The sequence below is a fragment of the Syzygium oleosum genome, unplaced genomic scaffold (assembly GCF_021117445.2).
Source record: "Syzygium oleosum isolate NSW1041296 unplaced genomic scaffold, Sole_v2.1 Sole_v2.18, whole genome shotgun sequence".
NCBI lineage: Eukaryota > Viridiplantae > Streptophyta > Magnoliopsida > Myrtales > Myrtaceae > Syzygium > Syzygium oleosum.
This window is the reverse complement of record NW_026607502.1, coordinates 6,553,621-6,576,212: the sequence shown is the minus strand read 5'-3', so window position 1 is coordinate 6,576,212 and position 22,592 is coordinate 6,553,621. Positions and strand designations below refer to the sequence as shown.

Below are 22,592 nucleotides of genomic sequence, written 5' to 3'. Positions count from 1 at the left end.
TTGAGAATAATAATCATTTTTTGACTTGGAATAAACAGAATGTTTATTCATTAAGTTATGTTATCACATATGGACTGATTTTAAAAAGAAGAGGTGCATTGTGATACATGGAAGATAATTCTCATTCTAAGCAGACTTATCACCATGATTCATGCTTTTTTCTTCAACGTGAAGTTTTAATGGATTTGGTTCAACATTTGTTTGATGAAATGTTGGGGTTAAGGGGGAGAATGTTATCACACTGATCAATAATGTATTCCCACATTCAGTTTATTATTGCCTACATTGATTAATTTTGTTGGCATTTTATTGTCCGCGTTAAGCTACATATGGTGATCCCCAATATTAAGACAACTATCTTGATGAAAAAAGTTATCGATAAGGGTTTGAATGGGAATATAAATAAGTCTAAGTCAAACCTCTATTATTTGATATGAGATATAAAAAGCACACCATTAATGTTGACAGGGCAATTGGCTAAAAGTACCCATTCACCGATCGTTCAAGTCTCTGCGTATATGGTTTTCGACTTCATCAATGGTTGGAGATTAGTACATATTTTTTCACATTTCCGCACTCGATTCTAATTATATATAGTTTTTGTTCATCCATCAACAATCGGAATCTTTAGTCTTCCGCTAAATCTTTTTTAACACTTGCAAGCAGTACTTTTGCATATTACAGCTGGACGTTCCTTAATTAATATTTTTTTGGTCGCATGACGTTCCTTAATGACTTCAAGATTTCTTCAGCAAATATTAACCGACTTCCCTCTCTCCTGCTTGTTGAATTTCCTCGTTGCCGGCTTGGACAAGTTGCTGCTGCCGACTCTTCCCTTCTTCGTTAAGTATACTTCCTTCCCAAGCATGTGTAGACTAGCTTGTTCTAGAATTTCCAAATACAGATCACCTTCTAACAAAAAGAAACGGAAAAAGAGAATGAACAAAGGCGTGGTGGGAGAGAGAGGGGGAAGACGTGGGGCGGTTTTCTCAATACTTAGCATCCGAGATCTCTCTCTTTCGTTCTGGTTTAACCTTTATCTCGTCGTGCATCGCTCACCTATCTTTCATCTCTCTCTTCATATAGTCGTGTGGCTCTGGTCGTAAAAGCATTCCGTCCTTGAAGACAGACAGTCATGGACAGAGGGGGAAACCAATGGAGCGAACGCGATAGGCATCGCAAGAGGGATGAGAGATACCGCATTAGGGGTCATCACCACCGCAGACGAGGCCACTGGCATGCAAGGGGTGATCATGGAGAGGAGAGAAACACTTCCCGAGAATCTCTCGGTAGAGATGGGAGTCGATCACATACCGAGACCGACGCTCGTCATCCTGGATATGATGCATCACTGTATCCAGACCCTGAGCCTATAGCTGGTACGTATAAGCTTGTCTCCTCGACGTTGCTCTACAGAGGGATACCTGATTGGATATTGATCGACTTGCTTTGGAATAAGAAAGTGGTCCAAATGGCCTGAAACTCAGTTCTTTTGATTGCATTTTTCGAGTGACATTAGAAACGCTTTCTTTTTGTATTTTTCTTTCAATTTGTTTTTACCAGGAGGATCTTTGCATGTGAATCATGTCAATTTTCCATTCAATTCACAAATTCAATTCTAATGTTTCCACACACTCTATATTGATCCACTGTTTTCTCCTGAACAAGTGCATGACTGTTGCATTTAATTTTTAGTCGTGTTCTGTTGGTTAAATGGACAGACGTCTTGCAATAAAAAAAGAAGTCATGGGATACTAATCCGCACAATACCGCTGATATTTCATTTTCACGTTTCAATGTATAAACAACTAATAAGTGAGCCACACAGGGAACTTCTTGACTGAAGCGAATGTTTACTGATGTGGTTTATATTCTCTTGACAGAACTCCAGGCTGTTGCTGTCCGGCCAGAGTTTAACCTTGCGCCGGAGTTTAATCAGGTTTCCCTAGGAAATGGGGATAAGATTTGCCCCATCAGACGCCCCGACAAAGGTGGCTCGTTGCTTGCTCGGCATGTCAAGCTTCTTGTCAACCACTTTCGCATCACCTTCAATCCTGAAACCATCATAAGGCACTACAATAACGAAATCAAGCCCGAGGCACCTGCAATGCACCGCCGTTCCGTAAGGCTATCAAAAACCACCGTTGGTCAGATCAAGGAGAAGTTATTCTCTGACAACCGCACACAGTTTCCTTTATCCATGACCGCTTACGATGGCGAGAAAAACATCTTTAGTGTGATTCCACTGCCTTGTGGGACGTACAACGTGAAGATATTTTCTGGCGAAGACGGCGAGGACTCCTCATTCCAATGCACCATTGAGCTAGTGAACGAGTTCAATCTCCTTAAATTGAAAGACTACTTAGAAGGAAACTTGCTATCAATCCCCCGGGACATATTGCAGGGCATGGATCTGGTGATGAAGGAGAACCCAACGAGGCACGTGATCTCGGTCGGACGGCACTTCTATCCCCTCGAGCATCAGGAGACGAACGATCTGAAGTGCGGCGTCGCGGCATTCAGAGGGTTCCAACACAGCTTGAAGCCAACCTCCCAGGGTCTTGTGCTGTCTCTCGATTGCTCGGCCATGGCCTTTCGAAAGAGGATGCCGGTCATCGATTTCCTCAAGGAGAACATACGTGGATTCAGCATGGATCAATTTGCGAAGTACAGGAGGAAAGTCGAGCAGGCGCTAAAGGGGGTGAAGGTCACAGTGACCCACCGCAAGACCAAACAAAAGTATACGATCGTGAGACTGACTGACGAGACGACGAGTTCGATATCTTTCAACTACGAGAACTCTGAGGGCAAGATGAATAAGATCAATCTAGTGAACTATTTCTTGGAGAAGTACAAAATCGAGATCAAGTACAGGGACATTCCTTGCTTAGATATCAGCAAGAACAACAAGAAGCAGTACGTGCCTATGGAGTTGTGCGTGTTGGTCGAGGGGCAACGGTACCCGAAAGAGAACTTGGAGAGTGATGCCTCCACCTTGTTGAAGAATCTCTCCTTGCCTCCCCCACATATCAGAAAGAAGTCCATATGCCACATGATGAGGTCAAACACCGGACCTTGCGGGTATGCAACACTTTGTTCTTTGCTCTAATTGTGCATCACTATCATTGCTTTTGTCAGAACTCAACCTGCATATCAAAAAATTAATGTGATTATTGCTCCATCATCCTTTTCTAGCGTAGTCAATTTATAATTTGTTTTATATATGCTCTTGTTTTTTTTTTTATAATACTGGTGCTGTTGTTTAGGTGATATTCCATTACGAATATACTATGTTAAAGGATATTGTGACATTCTGAAATCCGACCCACTTGGGATTTATGAAATGAGTAGTTTATGGACGTGCTTGTAGTTAGATCTCGCCCGGAATTGATCACTTCGGGAATACTAACCGTTAGGGAAAGGCTAATTAGAGATTTAAATTCGCGCGACCAAAGAACTCGATCGTGAACCGACCTTCGACCATGAAAATTGTTGAGGTGACATTTTGAGCCACTATAGGCCGATCCAAGGATAGCCAGGGATCAGTTCGCCATTGTCATATTAGTGGATCGCGGGTGATTCCGCTTGACCACGAAATGAATCGACGAATTGCCCCGAACCTATACCAAACGATCGTGCCCGTCGAATCTAGCGATCGATCCTCGCGATTAAGTGACAACCGAGGTCGTCACGACCCGAGTAAACTTGTACGTGGCATGATTCAGTATCGGCCACGGGTCAATAATGCGAATTTCCCCAAAAGCCGCCCGTTAGTATGAGATATACACAAGTTACGTTGTTCAGAACTTAGTCATTAAATTAGAGCCTGAGTTGGGCATTGGAAATTCAGAAAGTCACGACAGATCACTTGGACGATATTGTCATTTGCCCGGGTAGCCTCGGATTCGTCCGAATCCTTCAGAAAAATTGAATTTCGGTGAGAAATGGCAAATGACCATTTTACCCCTGGAGATTTGTTAAGGCCAATGTAATTTGGGAAGGGCATTTTGGTAATTTTGCCTAGCCTTAGAATTAGAGAATTTTGGACAATTTTGCCCTTGGACTTTTTGAGAAATTCCCAAATTGCCCTTGGATATTTTGGAAACGACTCGATCCGGGCCGTCGATCTCAGGATAAGGATGAATCTCGGCCGTTGATTGGATTTGTGAGAGAAGGGCAAGATGATCATTTTGGCCCCTCAATTATTGCCTTGGACTATTTAAGTCCAACTCCCTCTCTCTCTCTCCTCATTCTCTCTCTCTCTCCTCTCTCGGCTCCCTCCTCTCCCTCACCGAACCGACCGCCCCCCTTGGCCGCGCCACCGCCGCTCGCCGGCCGCCGTTCGCCGTGCCACCGCCGTCCCCGTCACCGAGCCGCACCACCACCCTCACGCCGTCCCTCTCTTTCTCTCTCTCCCTCTCTCGTGGCCGTGAGTGACCGCGGCAAGGAAGCCGCCGTCCAGCCGACCACCGCCGTCGCCGAACGCCGCTCGCCGCCGCCGTGAGCCGCCGATCAGCCGTTCCCCCTTTTTCCACTCTAGCCGAATTAGTCTAGAGTTCGGGTAAGTCACGCCCTAAACTCTATTTAGGACTTCGGGTATCGACGGACAAATTTGAGTTGAATCGGATTAATTAGTGTTGGTTTAGAGGTTAATTGGGGCCGTTTAGGGGTTTTGTCGGTATTCTGAATTGGGGAATCGATATGGGCTGATTTGAGGATGAAATGACGATGTTTAGGGGCTGAATTGATGCTGGATCGGTTGCTGGAAATTGAGACTCGCTTTGGCGAGCATATGATCCAATTTGGAGATAAATGGTGTCGGTTTAGCGTGTTGTGATGTGACGGGTTGGTAGGGCTTGATATGGCTTGAAATGAAGATGGGAATGTTGAATTTATGCCTATGAACGTGGCTGTGTTTGTGGGCCCGTGAGTGGCCTTGTGTGTTTGTTGTACCGTGATTTGATGGATTGAAATATGCTTTGTTACGTGCACGCTCGGGCCGAATTGAATTGATTGTCAATTGGCCGTGTTTGAGCGTCGATTGAGCATGAGAAATGCATGGTTTGATGCGTGCACGGGCCAAGTGTGAATGGCCAATATGTTGGCATGTGGGTGTTGAGCATGTGAACGAGTGAGAAAGTGCGTGTGGTGTGATATGTGTGGTTGCGGAAATCCCTGAGGCGGTATCATTACGCGGGGAATTGATCCGTCCTGAGGCGGTACGACTACGTGGGACGATGCCCGGTATTACCGGAGGACGGCCAACCTGAGGCGGTACCATTACGCGGGTTGTGTTGTAGGTGGTGGGTGTTAAGCCTGAGGCGGTACCACTACGCGGGCAGGATACACGGCCTGAGGCGGTACCATTACGCGGGCCAAGAAGTGTTGTGAATATAGCCAACCTGAGGCGGTACCATTACGCGGGTTGTGCACTAGGTGACGGATGTTGAGCCTGAGGTGGTATCACTACGTGGGCAAGAGACATAGCCTGAGGCGATACCATTACGCGGGCTGAGAAGTGTTGTGAATATGAGATGGTTACGCGGGTCACTGGCGAGTTGTGTGGAAAGAATGTGATGAGGCCGGAACGAATGCATGAACGTAATTAGCACGTGCATGTGATTGGAAATGATGTTGTTGTGACTAACGTGCAGGTTGCACGCTGGAAAGGCCAGGTAAGCATAATCGTGTGCTTGCTATGTCGTGACTGAGTGTGGTTGTGGTTGTGATTGTCTGGAGGTACGTGATAGCCTAGGTGGGGTTTAGGGGTGTACTTACTGAGATGTATTCTCATGGTTGTTTCAACCAACAATTTCAGAACCCCGGCTTGAGCAATGAATCTCCCGCCGCCGCCGCCTGAGCGTTTTGGAGTACCGATGCACACCGACCACGATGTTATAGAGTACCCTATAGATGATTTTATGACATGGGTTAAGCATACGACAGTAGTCTGGGTAGATGTAAGGTTACCCCTCTGGCAGGCCCACACATATACCGCCTGATTTTTCAGGGACGGGATAAACGAGTTTGGACCCGTCCGGGGTTTCGATGTCCCTTTTGACGGAGTTGGAGATTGGGACCCGTCAGCCATACCCCCTCCCGACGGCGAGATGACTAGTTTGGAGACTAGTCTGGCGCAGTCTGGACTGCAGCAAGCGCCTGCAGCACCAGAGCCTTCGGGGGCCGAGCATGAACCAGAGCCTGAAGAATCGCAGGCGGGGTACGATCCGATGGACGTGGATCTCGAGGCGATCCCAGAGGAAGAACCCGAGGCAGAACCTGAGGATGAGCCTGAAGAAGAACCGGAGCACGTACCTCCGTATGAGCAATGGATTGACCCCGAATTTGTGCCAGAGGACGAGTCTGATGAGGAGCCAGTCGAGGAGGAGCGGGACGAGGTCCAGCGGAGTCGGGTGATATAAACAACCCGATTGAGATTGAGGCGGATTCAGAGTCTTCCGGGGAGCCAGATTTTGATAGGGTTTCAGACCTAGATTCCGGGGAGACGGACTCGGAATGGACGCCAAGCAGAGGGCGTAGGGGCTAGCGTAGGGGTTGGGAATAGGATTTTTGGAGTGTATCATTTTTTGTGATAGGGTACCCAGGCTATCGATCTTTTTGATGTCGGTGGTTAATAGTGTAGAAGTTCGGTGTGCTTGTGTATACGGTGGTTTGTAAATTGTATATATTATATAAGTTTGGATGAGCAATGAATATGTTTATTCTCCCTGTTTACCCCAGTTATTATTGTCCGGGTATTGATTGTGGCTTTCGCTGATTGACGAATCTCTAATAAGTTTAATTGGGTCAGCGATACCCTGGGACATCGCCCTATTCGACCAGAGAAGTGTGTGCGTGCTCGATGGAGTTCGGGGCGTGACAAATATGTTCAAATAGACAAAATACTTGAAATATATATTTTCTTGGTGAAATGGTTGCACAAAAAGGGTAGACTATAGGACAAAAATGGCATTCCACCGACGAAGAAAGTGTAAGTTTATATCACAGAAAGCACCGGACTAACATAACTATGTTTTTCTATGTCTTTGATATTATTTTCTTTATTTCAAATGTTTCTTTCATTGCTACAGAGACGTCAGCCGAAACTTTGGAATGGACGTCGACATGAACATGACGAAAGTGGTGGGACGTGTCCTCGAACCTCCCGAGTTGAAGCTGGCGGCTCCGAATGGCAAGGCGATCAAGATAGAGGTTGATAAAGATAAATGCCATTGGAATTTAATGGGGAAATGTGTCGTGGATGGGAAGCCAATCGAAAGATGGGGCATTGTTGATTTCAGCGCGTCGGATCAGAATCGGCTCAACTATGAGCCGTTCATCCAAAAGCTTATTGGCAAATGCCGAAGCTTGGGGATTCGGATGGAAGAACCACTCTTTTATCAAGTTGCGGCAATGAGCATGTTATCCAATGTGGTTAGATTGATTGAGCTGTTAGAGAATGTCAACGACCGTGCTTGTAGAGTCAAGAGAGGGCGTCCTCAATTCATTCTTTGCGTCATGTCTAGAAGGGACATTGGCTACAAGAACATCAAATGGATCTGTGAGACTCGAGTCGGGTTAGTCACTCAATGTTGCCTTTCCATGAGGGCCAATAAAGCCAACGATCAGTATCTAACATATCTGGCCCTCAAGATCAATGCCAAGCTTGGGGGCAGCAACGTGGAGCTATTCAATCCATTCCTGCACATCAACGATGAGGGGCATGTGATGTTCCTTGGTGCTGATGTCAACCATCCAGCATCCCGCGACATGATCAGTCCGTCATTTGCTGCAGTCGTCGGCACCATCAACTGGCCCGCTGCCAATCGCTATGCCGCAAGGGTGCGACCTCAGATCCACCGGCAAGAAAAAATTGTCAACATCGGGGAGATGTGTCTGGAGCTCATCGAGACATACGCCAGTCTGAACCGAGTTAGGCCCAGGAAACTCATATTGTTTCGCGATGGGGTGAGCGAAAGCCAATTCGATATGGTTCTGAATGAAGAATTGCAGGATCTAAAGAAGGCTTTCGCCGAGAAAGATTACAAGCCAACCATCACGATCATCGTGGCGCAGAAGCGCCACCAAACTCGTCTTTTCCTGAACGATGTCGATGGGGCTCCCATAGGGAACGTACCGCCAGGGACAATCATGGACACAACAGTTGTCCATCCTTTTGAATTCGACTTCTATCTGTGCAGCCACTATGGAGGCATCGGGACAAGCAAGCCAACCCATTACCATGTCCTCTGGGACGAGCACAGGTTTAGCTCTGACCACTTGCAGAAGTTGATTTACAACTTATGTTTTACCTTTGCTCGATGCACCAAACCGGTATCTCTGGTCCCGCCTGTGCACTATGCTGATCTTGCCGCCTATAGAGGAAGGTTGTATCACGAAGCAGCGATGGAGCATTCTCCCAATTCGATGGCCTCTTCATTCTCCTCAAAGGCGTCCACATCGTTCTCATCGGTTGGTTCAAATGAAGAGCGATTCTACAAGCTGCACGCTGATGTGGAGAACATGATGTTCTTCATTTGAAGGCCTTACGCTCCTGTGTTTAGAAGAAGTCGGAGTTCTCCATCCAAAAAACGTAGAGAAGAGACTTTCTGGATATTGCCATCGCCCCTGCTCCAGAAAAGAAGCCTTCTTTTTACGGGTGAAAGGCTAATGGAGCCATATTAGCAAGATTTCTTTCAACGGGTGAACTTCTCTTATGCTGGAGAAGCAATGACAAATAACCAGGCACCTCTTCTACGCATTTATTTAGGTGGAGCAGATGCAACGGTCTTCAGTATTCTTAGTGCTTTAGTAGGATCCTGACATGATTAATGCTCATCATGTGCATTGGAGGAAACAGTGGATCTAGTTATTGTATTTATGAATTTGTTTTTGGTAACAATTCTGCGTTCTTAGATTAGTTGTCTCCAACTTATTTTGTGGTGATTAATGGTTACAATACAAGTCGTTTTCGTACTCTTGATATTACTTTGTTACCAATTCAGTTTACTCTTTCTAGGATCTGTCTCTCCGATGAATCGAACCTGGAAAGTAACTATGTTTATCTAGAGAATACTCATGCATTTCTAAAAAAAATGCTATAATGCTGGGTCGTTCGGTAATATTAATGTGGATGCTTTTCTATACTCTAGCATTTTCTGACCTGTTCATTTAATTCCCCATTCTGTTAAATTCTACAATCGAATAGACTATTTTCTTACTAGTTAAAGATTGGTGTCTTGCTTAGATTTGGAAGTTTACTTATTCAAATTTAATTTAGGTGATGTGATAATCAAACAACTTAAAATGCGTAAAACTTTGGTGTAAAGATTAATTTTAAATTAATCAACAAACTATTTTTTTTAATATTAATATAAACCGTCAATTACCGTTTCATCTTAAGATTTTTGTATTTTTTTGAATGTTCACTTTTTAAATAATTATAGGATAAATAACTAAATGTATTGATCTTCACATTCCACTACACTATACAATGGAATGATACTATTTAATAACGGATCTCTTCACGGGAAACAACAGCAATATTTTTTAAACTTTGGTTCAATGTGTAATGTCATTCTTAAACTTTTAATTCATTTAATGTGGTCCTTAACCTATTTCTAAATGTTCAGTGCAGTCCCTAACATTTCAACTTGTTCAATGTAATAAAGTGAACATTCAAAAAAATACAAAAATCTTAAAATTTCATAGGCCAGTCATAAATGGGTTCTAAATGGAAGGGGCAAAACAAATGGGTCTTATTTTCATTTACGGTAAACATGATTAAGGTCTAGCCATCCTAAATGCAATGCATGATTTTTGCAAACCCTAGTGCTAATATGATTTATAAATTCCTATTTGCAAATCTAAAACAAAATGCAGTCTCTGTACCACGAAAACACGATGGGCTTTACTTCTTAAAAATCAAATATGATGCAAAGTGTAGTGCATAATCGTGTGAGCCCAATACAATTTTTCCTACTTTCGTTTTTATCCTGCTTACTTTTGGATGAGCTGATGTTGCTCTGCTCTCTCCTCCTCTTTGTTGTCGGCACATTCTTAATAGATCGGCCTCTGCGAAGTTGATGGGCATCGCTGATAAGCAAGTGGAGTTCCCAGCTGATCTAAGCGTGATCTTCAAGCCCACGTATCAAATCTAAATGGTCTGTTTCTATCTCCAAGTCTTCTCTTGCACGTGCGTGGAAATACTTTAGGCTGCGTTTGATAGTCTGGATTTCTAATTAAGAAATGATATGAAATCCAAGGGATTTGTTATATCCTATCTATTATTTGGTGAATCGCAGTAATAAAACCAGATATATTCACATATTATCATGTCCATTCTTTACAATGAACGTCATATCAGTGTAAATAAACCTAAAAAAAAGTAAATAAACTTGAACAGAGATGATAAAAATTTCTCACGACACTCTTACCTACTTAATTTTTATTTTCTTATTTTTTAATTAGTTTTCCTCTATTTTTTAATTATTTTATTTTTTGTTTCTTTTTTCCCCTTCCATCATTCTCTAATAATTTTTTATTAAATAGTAAACTATACAAATATACCTAAAATATGTAATTAATATAAGTACTAAATGTATTATATATATATGAAATCTAATCATGAGATAGAAAGAAATTTGAATATATAAATAAAAATAAAAACGAATTTATTGTTAATTTTTTGTTATTTTGAATTTTTTATATTAAAGTTCAACTATTAGTTATATTCAAGTATTATTTTAATCTTATTAATTTAACTTGTTCCTTATTCGAGAAAAATAATTTTTATATTATGAATATTAGAAATCCTATCCACCCTTATCCCACCTCCCTCGTGAGATAATTTTATCCTTGTTATATCCCTTATATATCAGACTTTATCATGTCTTGGGTAGGCACCAAACACGGGATAGGATAAAATATATCCTATCTCAAATTTTATCTCAACTACCAAAAGTAGCCTTAGGGTTTTGACTAAGGTTGTCGCCTCAACCATTGCCGTCGATGAAGCTCTAATTGACTGCGCAAAACGTCGACAAGGCACCCATGGTTGTCTCTACAAACAGCTGCAGTGGCTCCTTCACTCGTTCCTTCCAGGTAAGCGCCGTCTATGTTGATATTTAGTTTTCCTCTCTCCGGTGATCGCCACAATTGAGGAGGATTTGCCGATAGAGTTTCGTTTTTTCTCTTTCCTGGGAGCCATCTTTTGCTTTTTTGAAACAAAGAGTGAGCATTCTCCACTGTGCGCTCAGGATTCGGTTTCAAGGGCCAAAACTGAACATGGCCCTTGTTAGTAGAGAAGCAAATAGGGTGGCTGATTAGGTTGTTAAAGCCGGAAGGAGAAAAAGTTAACTGAGTGACTGGGTTCCTTATCCCCCCCTCGGGTCTTTGGGATTGACTGTGTTCCAAAACCATGGAGTGTATTCTCGAACCTCTTCTGAATAAATAAGAGTGCTTTCCATGACACCAAAAAAATAAAATAGATCGGCCTTTTTCTTTGCGCCTTATCCATTTTCCTGTCGTCGGTTGTCATTAATGGATACTACGAATTTTTTAGGTCCATCAAAAAATCACGCGTTCTACACAACAGTGTACAGATAGAGAACTCAAATCTTGATTTTTGTTCTCTAACCAACACCACCTAAAATTTGTTCACTCCAATTGCTGCTACTTAATCGGACGTCTGATTTGGAACTTACGTCAAGCTTTCTTGCCTTTTGATGCCTTCCAAAATTTAGTTTTTGACATATTCCAAGCTTGAAACATGCCCAAATATGCCTTGTGGGCTGGTTCTACATGGACGCTGGACTAAAAAGATTTAACAATCACAAAATTATCAAATATTTCGTGACGTTAAAAATATGTATCATGACTTGTTTAGTCGCTTTTTGATTTTTCAACTTTTGTGGTGCTCTCTATATAAGTCTCAATTTACATACATACATATATATATATATATATATATATATATATATATATATATTTTGAAGTAAAGTTTAGACAATTCTGCGATATTTGAAGAAATATCTATCAATCAAGGGAAAATTAACTCAAAAATTACCTTCATATATAAGAGTGCAAAATGATTTATTCTGAGGCATCCATGTTTTATCTCAATAAAACTAAAGCGATAGTCTTTTGAGTGATATTCCATGTTAACTCTAAATGTTTCATTGACTTAATCAGTAAAAATATAGATAATCAATAAATTCTATCTCTTATACAATTAGTGAATTCGTCGTCATGTATAAGACATATCTCATGCAATAATATTATCGTTAAAAGTTCGAAGCTGTCTATCAATAGTGTGAACTTATTTCACTTAGGAACATAAATAGAGACTTTGACACTTATAAGTTTTTAATGTCGCAATTAGTACCCACACATTAAATTGTGCATTATCATTCTGCAAATATTTGATGAAAGAAAAGGGATTATAAAATATAGCTCGAAGAATAAAGTAAAAGAAATTTGATGAAAAAAAAAGTGACATAAACGGGGAGAAGAAACAAAGAGCAAAAGTGACGGTTGATATAAATTTGGTGAAAATTTGAAATTAATTAAATTTTCGTTCTTTAATCTATTAATTTAAAAATTAAAATCAATTATTTTCTCCTATCGTTGATATGTTTATACTTTTTCTGAAACTTTGTCTTTCATAACCAGTCACATACTAAAACTATGTGACAAAAAAAAACATACTAAAATTGAAATGGTGTTGACGTGGATGGTGTGAAGGGTACATTGAAATTGATTTTTAAAATGTCACAAAAATTTGTGTCGTACAGATATGAAAATTTGTGCATTTTTACTTCAAACCTCGTTTCCTCTTTTGAGCCCTGCGAACCATTTTAGAGAAGAGCGAAGCATTTTACTCTATGAACTAAATGCTCACCAAGTGCAGGAGTACTGAAGAAGCATCACTATCCCTCATTTTACTCTGCGAACTAAATGCTCATCAGTTCTTATTCATATTACTTATGCAGCAGTAGCAGCAGGGCGCGTCGGGCTCCGACGTGGCCAAGACCATATGGATCGGCGATCTACACCACTGGATGGACAAGACTTACCTCCACATCTGCCTCTCTCACACCGGCGAGTTCAACTCCCGAATCTCTCTCTCTCTCTCTCTCTCTCTCTCTCTCTCTCTCTCTCTCTCTCTCTCTCTCTCTCTCTCTCTCTCTCTCTCTCTCTCTCTCTCTCTCTCTCTCTCTCTCTCTCTCTCTCTCTCTCTCTCTCGTATGTATAGGTATAGGAACAACATTTTGTGATTGGAGTTTTTTCAGTTCTAAGCAAAGTCTCTGATTGTGGTTGGCTGGCAGCCGCTAAGTCATATGCCAGCAGGAAGTTTCGAGTGTTTGAAATTTGAAAAGACTAAAATCAAAGAGGGAACGGTTACCGCCTGGAAACGTAACAAGGGAAATTCTTTATTCATTTAACGCCTCGGCATGACTCCGTGTGCCATGTCTGCTTGTGTTTTGGAAGTATGCAATGATGTGTAAAAATATGCTCGAGTCTTAATTTACGTGTATGCAGTTGCAATTGACTAATGACGTCTATTTAGATGAAGCATGTTTAGTTTTGAAATTAACAAAGTCATGTTATTATTTGGCCTATTAGATAGAGGCACTTTCCTTTCAATCATAGATAATACGGATAAGTACATTGGAAGTCTTAAAACTTTTTCATGAAAGTACAATTGACTCATAAAACTTTTAAAAAGTGCAATTATATCCTAAAACTTGTTATGAAAGTGCAATCGAATCATAAAACGTTAAAAAAATACAATTGAATCATTTCTTTTACATATCATTCATTGATCTCCATCTATGACGCTCCAAGGAGCTACGCAACGCTTGGGAATTTGCTCTAATTACTGGCACAATCCATATATGCTCATTGAAAATTACGGGTTATTATTGCAAAACCATTGGGTTAACCGGTTTCCGCTATCATTAGTTCGTACTAGCGACAAAATGTTTCCAGCACGCTACAACTCTTCCGGGCATTCGAGTTCGAAGCCTGTTCCCCCGTGTTATTCACTAATCTTGGCTTGCAACAGCGATTCCCTTTCCCGAATAGAGCACGACCCCGTACAATCTATACAAAACATTTCCAATGATTGCGCACCAACATAAATAACTACATAAAGTACTTAGAAGGACAAGAGTCAACTGTTACAGTGCACGTGTGATTAAAACTTGTTTCTCAATTCCGTACCTCCTTTTTATCTTCTGTAATTTGCAATATCTGATTTCTTAGAAATTGTAAAAGAATCATGGTAATCTTACTGTTTGAGTTCCACCCATGACCCCAAAACGGCACGACAGATAAACAGAAACGACAAGACCCTCTAACTTAAATTGCGCAATCACAAATATAGACAACGGGACGAACCAACAGCTCACATCCTTCAGACCATGAGCAACCGACGATTGCCACACGCGCGGCCTTTATTTTCTCCCTACTAACGGCCACACTGGATCACGCGAGAGGTCGGTCGTTCGATCGATTCATATCGCCAGGACGAGGCCGGGCATGGACTTCCCGACCCGATTCGAGAGGCTGCTCTCCCAGATCGACGGACAGTGCTGAGAGCCCGGTGCCGTGAGGGGTGAAGGGGAAAGATAGAAAATGGTTAGGTGGGCTTAAGTAGGGTTTAATAATTCTGGGCTCAGTCTAGTTAGGTAAATTTGGACTTGCGTTGGTGCCTTTTTTAGGTTCAAATTGGTTTGATGGATCTGGGCTTGAAAAAAACAAACGGATTGGGCTTGTTTCTAGTTCTCTTGTTAGAAGCGGATTGGGCTAATTAGGGTGCGCATTTAATACCATTCTCGCGCCTAAAACTATTTTTGAATGTAAATGATTTTTTTTTATTCATACGCGCCCGAAACAATTTCCTGAGTATTTGGGCGCATTGATAAACGACCAAAATTTCTATTCCTAGAGTAGAAAAGAACAAATGCGTTTGAACTACACAAAATTTATGTTCCCAAATAATATTTTCAATTGTTTAATTTTTTTTTCTTTCTACCCATTTTCTTCTTTGGCCATGGCCGGTCGGCGACGGCGACCGGCGGCCCGCGCGCCCCGGCCACGGCCCAGGGAGGCCGAGGGGCGTCACGGCCCTCGCCGCCGCCGACGGAGGCGAGGTCGCCACCGCCGCGAGGGCGGGGCTCGGACCACTCGCCGCCCTGGGCGAGGCGGCCTCGCCCGGAGACGACGAGGTCGGCCTCGCCCAGAGGCGGCGAGGGTCCGCCTCCTCGCCGGCGAGGGCGACCTCGCCTCCGCCGGCGGCGGTGAGGGCCGTGACGCCCTCCGCCGCCACTGAGGAGCATGGCATCCGTCGTACGGCTTGACCAAATTTGCCAGGGAAGAACAACACAAAAATAAGAAAAGAAAAAGAAAAAAAAAACTGATTCTCAAAATTGTGCCGAGAAAAAAGAAACAACTTTTTTTTTACTTCTTATTTCTCTTCCAAAACTGTTTCTCAGCACAAATTTTTGCAAAAATGTGCCCGGGAACAAAAAGTTTACCAAACGCATTTCTGTTCCCAAACTATTTCTAGGAACAAAAGAACAGAAATTTTCACTATTTGGCACGTTGCCAAATGGGCCCTTACTTAATTTCTTCTCTTTTTCCTTTTTTATTCCCTTACGCAAATCCTTTCCATTTCATATTATCCATGAGGATGCTCAACTAGAAGGACAATTGCTTCAACGAACCCATATGTTCTCTTTAGGAAATCCCTTAAGTTCAGCTATCTCACTCCCTTAACAATTCTTTTCATGGTAAATCATTAGCATATTTTTGATCAATTGCTATATTATATTCACAAGATTCCCCGGCCATTTTAACATAAAAAAGATAAACGTATTTATAATTGCGAAATTAAAACGTGAAGAAATAAAATATGTCGCCTTCTAAAAGTACATATATATTAATATGAGAAAAGTAGAGCTTTGTTGGAGGGAGGGAGAGAGAGGACAGGGTTGTAGTGGAGCTAGAGATTCCTAAGTAGTAATGGTTATTACGAATTTAAACATGAAACCCTAGAAGTAAAAGATAATTTCAGGAACAATTGAGCAGTTAATGATTATTTAATTAATATATTTTGAATCTACTACCTCTCTAAGAGATATCATGTAAAAGATACTATGTAAGGCTACATGGTGGGTATCGAATTAGTAACACAACCACTCTGGACTTACCAATTCTGAACTTTTGGAGCCTAGAAATTGCTCTGCCCCCTCTAATGCCCATCTTAAAACTTACCGATAATGTCAATTTCATAGCAAATTTCGCTGATCCTCCGGAGCCCAATTTCTTTTCACAAAGTTGAATACTTTAATGGCAGCACAAATGCAACAAATAACAGCTCATCATATGAGTAATCCGTCACCAATTAGACAATTGACACTCACCATATTAAGAATCATTTAGCAAAGGATTTTGGATTATATAGGATATATAACTTATTTATCCCATATAGACGTGCACCATACTTGTTAATGGAAAAAGGTTAATGGTGTTAATGAGCGTAACAAGATACAAGTTTGGATTAGGCAGACAAGAGTTGCAACCTTTTTTAAGATGTGACATGTGCCAACTTCGAATTTATGAAGGGTAAAATGAAACTTTCCCTAAAATGTTAGAATGAGATCTCCCATTCTTCTTACAAATGCATGGAGCTTGAGGTGATTTTCTTCATTGTAAGCGATGTCACTTTTTCCCTTGTTAAGTTGGAAAAAATTACCTCCAATTATATTTTTTATTGGTGTTTAACTTATAGAAATACCAATACGCAAACTTAACTAAAACTAAATATGAATGATATATATATTTGTAACTCATCAATAAGAAAGTTGCATATAGTTGGAGCATGGAGAGGAAGCCTCTAAGGTGTAGACATGTGGCCACCCAACTCACTTTGCTTTTTGTTTTCTTTTTTTCTTCAATTTAAGATCATGTGATATTTTATGTGACTTGCCTCCTTTCAAAAATTGCAAATTGGCACAAGAAAAATTATAAACAAGTGGAACGTGAGATCCCAAAATTAAACTGTTTATCATAAAAAATTGCAAAAACCAATATTACTTGAAATAGTCGGGCCAAAAGCTAAAGCAAAGAAGTAAGAATATTTCATTCCCTCATGGACGGACGAGCCAACTCTCTCTCTCTTTCTAGTAGCGAAGCTGGGCATGCCGAAGCTTTCTAATGCCCTATTTATATGCACCAATCTACTGCTTTGGGAACCTTAGCTTTTGGGAACAAAGGGAAAATGTCACCAAAAATCCTAAACTTTGTTCAATGTAACAAATTTACCCCCAACTTTTTTGTGACATAAAAAACCTCAAATTTATATCCGTGTGATACATTTACCCTAAATTTTTTTCTATGACACCAAAAATTCTAAACTTTATCAACTGTGATACATTTACCCCAAACTCTTTGGTTGAAAGACAGGACATTTTCATCTTTTATTTTTTAATTTTTTTTCTTTTTCTTTCATTTTTCTTTTTCTTCTTTTTCTTTTTTTTTTTTCTTCTTCTCCCTTCCCTCCGCTGGCCATGGTAGAGGGAAGCCGCTGGCGTCGGCCCTCGCCTGAGTCCGGCAAGGGCGGCTCTCGCATATGGGCAATATTGAAATCGTCCTTTCCTATAGTATTGTTGCAGTCTTTTTTTGCAGCTTTTGTTGTTGCTGGAATTCATTCGTATACTTGGCGGAATCCGGCATATCTTAATCAAACCCCCCTCCCCTTTTTTTTTCCTGTCGATTGAATACAATATTCAACACAATTCACAAAAATCAAGTGGAATTGAATGGATTCTTATGCAATGAAAAAATATTCAATTCAAAAATGAATTGAATATAAAATAGGATGGAAAAGATACAAAATCAATGACTTAATTCCCTAAAAAACTCCAAACTTTAAGATTTGTCCCAATTATATCCTGAACTTTTCTTTATCTCGTAAAAAACCACAAACTTTCCCTCAAGTCCCAAATTTGCCCTCCATTAACTTTCTGTTCAACAGTACCGTTAGTCGTCCCACGTGACATCGCCATGTCCATAAAAATGCCATATCAACTTGCGGTTACTGTTTATCATCTTCAACCTCCGGAGTAGTCATGGCCACGGTTTGAAACCGCCGGTTCTGGTTCGTGGCCATGTGTGAACCGAAACCGGAACCGCCCCTAGCGGTTCCGGTTCCGGTTCGTAATTTAAAAATTTTAAAAATAAATTATGAAATAAAAAAAATTATGAATTATAAAATTGTGAAATAAATTAGAACTAGGAACTGAACCGGCAAATCATAGAACCGGGAACCGGACCATTGGCCCGGTCCGGTTCTAGGCGGTCCAATGGAACCCTTTGCTTTTAACTAGAAAAGGATCGTAGCCACAAAAGGCATACAACTTCACATGCTCATGGCTTGGCTTGGGTTTTATACACAACCCCTTTGATAGTCTCTTCATTCCCATTCGATGTGGGACTCTTGGCATTTGCATGAAGACAAGCCAAGAGTCTCACATTGAAGGTGTTCAAGGCAAGCCGAGAGTCCCACATCGAATGGGAACGAAGAAACATTAGAATCATTGTGTATAAAACCCAAGCCAAGTCTTGTAATTAGACTTCAATACACCCAAGTCAAGCATTGTAATTAGAGATCAATGCACTTACAATGCATGGCAATTAGAGTTCAAACTGTTTTATAAAAAAAAAAAAAAATTAAAATTTCATTATTATTATTTTTTTAAAATAATTTGGAACCGGAACCGGAACCGGGCCCATAGGCCACGGGCCAATTTTGGGCCAAAACTGGCCCATGGCCATGACTACTCCGGAGTGCTCGATTTGTCATCCAACAAATACATCATTTGGCATTTTACCATGATACACAATCCCGGCACCTCTCTCCCAATCACATTGCCGTCCTTCACACATTTGAAGATGTTGGAAATGGGGAAGTCCAGCTGCTCTCGCCTAATGTTGGTTTGGTGTCGGTTTCGATTTTTTTAACCTGATTGTCTTTTAGCTGACTGTACACATCATTAAGACTCTGTTCATCCTCTTCCTTGTCTTCTTCAACTTCTTGCTCATCTTGTTCTTCTGGTTCGTCATCTCCAGCTGGGTCAACTTGTTCTTCCTCCTCAGCTTGGGTTTCGTGTTGTTCTGGCTCCTGGGGGTAGCTTAGAACTGTGATAGGTCTGTGAAAAGCTGGCTTCTTGGGACACACATTTGTAGAAATTGAACGACTTGAGCCTGTCCGGCATTGAAGGAGATCTGGTCAAGAAAGGCGTTCCCTTTTCGCTTTCCCCCTCTTGTTCTTGTCCAAGCTCGGAGCCTTGCTGTAAGAACCCATGAAGGGTCTCCATTTCAAGGGTTTTGCCAAAATGGGTGTTGGGTTCTTGGGATCTGTAGTTGTAGAAACTCACGAACTTGAGCCTCTGCAACATTGATGGAGATATGGCGAGGTGTCGGGGTTTTGGGGCATCTTCGTGATTTCTTTGTTGTTGATGTGGGTCTCCTTCTTCTTCCTTGGGTTTGTGGCTGCTAAGGCTTGATGTGGTGAAAATGGTGCCAATCATGAGGTTGAGGAGCACGGACAAAACACTGGGCGTGAACCAGCTATGCATGGTCGCCCAGATTGACGATGCACTTGTCACTAATTCTTCGAGCATGGCTGCAGAGAGAGAGAGAGGTTGAGGTGAAGGTGACTGGATAAGTTAAGAGTTTCGTGTGTTTTGGGAGGTGAAGGTGAAGGTGAATGGGTAAGTAGAGTTCTGTGTCTTTTGATAGGCAGGTGAAGGTTGAAGACAATGAACAGTAATCGCAAAGAAGTTGATCAGTCCGTGTGAACAGTGTCTGAAATCCCGATGTGGATTTTTTGCTGACGTGGAAATACCACGTTAGACGACTAACGGAAAGCTAGACGGAGGGCAGATTGGACTTACATAAAAGTTGATGGGTTTTTATAAAATAAAAAAAAGTTCAGATAGAATTAAAACAAATCTTAAAATTTGGGGTTTTTTAAAGAAATTAGGCTCAAAATCAATAAGAGAAGGTGGTCAAACCCGATTAGCAAAGGGCCAGAGAAACTTTCGATGCTGACCACCTTCGGTTGATTCATGCATCAGAAGAAATCCAAGCTTCTGATCAGGAAAGAAAGCGTCGGCCTCTCTTCCAATTCTGGCACCCACCAGAAGAACTCGAGTCCTCAGCAAGGAACCGCCAACCTCGCACCAAACCCACCTCGCGAACTGAATCACCATCATCATCTCTCCATTCAAATCCCACTCGCATCCGAAACCCACCTCGACGATGAAGGCGTACGTAACAACACGTAACAACAGCCCCTCCACGAGCCAAAAGACCAATCTTTTGACACCCGACAGGGGACCCATGATGACCCAGTCGCCTCTGGCATTCTATCGCTCCAGCTCGCAATCACCCGTTGCCAATCGCCACCAGCAGCAAAGCCTTTTCAATTCGGATTCTTGCACGACCAGGCTTTCTTGCTTTGGCGAGGGTTGCCCTCGCCCGACCCAGGCGAGGGCCGACGCTGGCGGCTTTCTGGCGGAGAGAAGGGAGAAGAAGAAAAAAGGAAAAAAAAGAAAAAATTTAAAAATTTAAAAATTAAAAGACGAAAATGCCTCTCGATCAAAGAATTTGGGATAAATGTGCTTGAGTTTAGAATTTTTTGTGTTACAGAAAAAATTTGAAATAAATATATCATCCAGATATAAATTTAGAATTTTTTGTATCATAAAAAAAATTTGAAATAAATTCATCACGTCGTATAAAATTTGAGAATTTTTGCAGTATTTTTCCTTTCTGAAATGTGTAGCAAAATTCCTGAACAAAAAATTCACACGGTCAGCCACAAAAATTGAAGCCCACAGATTTTGAAAGACAAAATCTCAAACTTTATGAACCCGAGCTTCACGTACACGTCAAGAGCTCCTCATCTGTCATTTTTTTGTGAAAGCATTTATTGTATGTCCCCTAAATAGTTTCCTACTGGGAGACTTACCATTTGCCACACGGCATTAATTTCCAGGTCCAATGGTGCCCCCGCTGCACGGTTCAATTTGAGGACAAATACTCCACGCAAACGTTTCTGGAACGTACTGATTGTGTCGGTGCTGTAAAGCGCTTCCCATTTTTATTTTGGACTAGCAACCAGCGCGTTTCCCATTGACTCTAAAAAGGAGAGGGTCAAGATGCCCTTGGAGACTCGGAAAAGAAAGAGTGATCGGGACGGATGAGAAAATAATTGATGAATGCTTTTCAGTAATGTGCCGGTGATTGTCATCTCCATCATATCCCCGATTCAATTGGGAAGTTCGAATGATTGACTGAATTAAACTTGTTATTTACAAGTACCTAAGAAACACCAAAATTCATTGAGGATTTGAAATATGGAAAAACTTAACGTATTGTTGAAAGTGAGAAATTAAGTAATTTATCTATAACTATCAGCAAGTTGGGCAAAAAACACAACTCAGTCTTGTTATATGGAAAAAAAACAATGTAATTGGTTAGGTATGCTGATAGTAATTTACAAACAAGGCCAACAGACAAACGCGATAGTAAATTATCAACATCTTTAGAAATTTGCCACTCGAACAAAAACTTAATGGTAGAGATAGCAAGTTTCTAGTGAAAATCAGTGATTTACCAAATGAGATCCAATTGTACAATAGCCAGCAAAGTAAGGCATGTTTTAATTGTAAGTACAATGTAAGTTTTCTATTTATGTAAAAGCTCATTATTCAAAATAAAAATTTATCAGTGGAAATAGTGAGTCACAAGTAAAATTAATAAATTTTTTATTAATGTTCACATTTAGATATTTCACTTTTTCTTTTTGTCAACTTATACATGTTTCACTTCCAATATTACGAAAAGCTCTTATTTTCATGATGATCAACATACTTCTCGATATCTCTAACATTATCAATCAAGAAAGATCGATAACTTTAATATATCTCTAACATCCCCCTCAAACTTAAGGTGACGTAGAAGAGGTTAATTTGAATTTGGTGAAAAGATCTTGAAAACGCTTAGATGGATATGCCTTAGTGAAAATATCTGCAGTCTGATCAACCGATGTAGTGGGAACAAGACGAACAATACCATGAAGCACGTGAGAGCGTATGAAATGACAATTTATTTCAATATGCTTGGTACGCTCATGGAAAACATCATTATGTGATATTTGGACAATGAACGGCCGTGCCCCCATTATGATGGACTCCCATGTCCTCTAATAACCATCGCAACCATAATAATTTTGATGTTGTATTAACATAAGCACGATATTCTGCTTCAGTACTCGATCGAGTGACTGTAGTTTGTTTCTTGCTTTGCCAGGAAATAAGGGACCTTCATGAGAAGAAGCAGTAGCCTGTAGTAGAGTGACGATTAAGAGGATTATTAGCCCAATCAACATCAGAATAAGCTGTCAACTTTAAGATTGAGTTAGCAGAAAAGTGAAGACCGTGAAATAAAGTACCCTTGACGTAGCGAAGAATTTGAAGAACAGCAGCAAAGTGAGTCGTTCGCGGCGTGGTCATAAA

The 22,592-nt window shown here is 41.2% G+C and overlaps 1 protein-coding gene and 1 pseudogene across 1 annotated transcript; one reads left to right on the top strand and one right to left on the bottom strand.

Moving 5' to 3' along the window:
* The first annotated feature begins 960 nt into the window (after nucleotides 1-960).
* Nucleotides 961-8,954, top strand: LOC115664488 (protein argonaute 2-like). The gene is made up of 3 exons (XM_056319563.1): nucleotides 961-1,379; nucleotides 1,884-3,081; nucleotides 7,092-8,954. The coding sequence occupies exons 1-3, from the start codon at nucleotides 1,136-1,138 to the stop codon at nucleotides 8,539-8,541; spliced, it is 2,892 nt and encodes a 963-aa protein (XP_056175538.1). The 5' UTR covers nucleotides 961-1,135; the 3' UTR covers nucleotides 8,542-8,954.
* A 9,900-nt stretch (nucleotides 8,955-18,854) lies between these two features.
* Nucleotides 18,855-22,592, bottom strand: part of LOC115662990 (uncharacterized) — a 38,661-nt pseudogene continuing 34,923 nt past the window's right edge.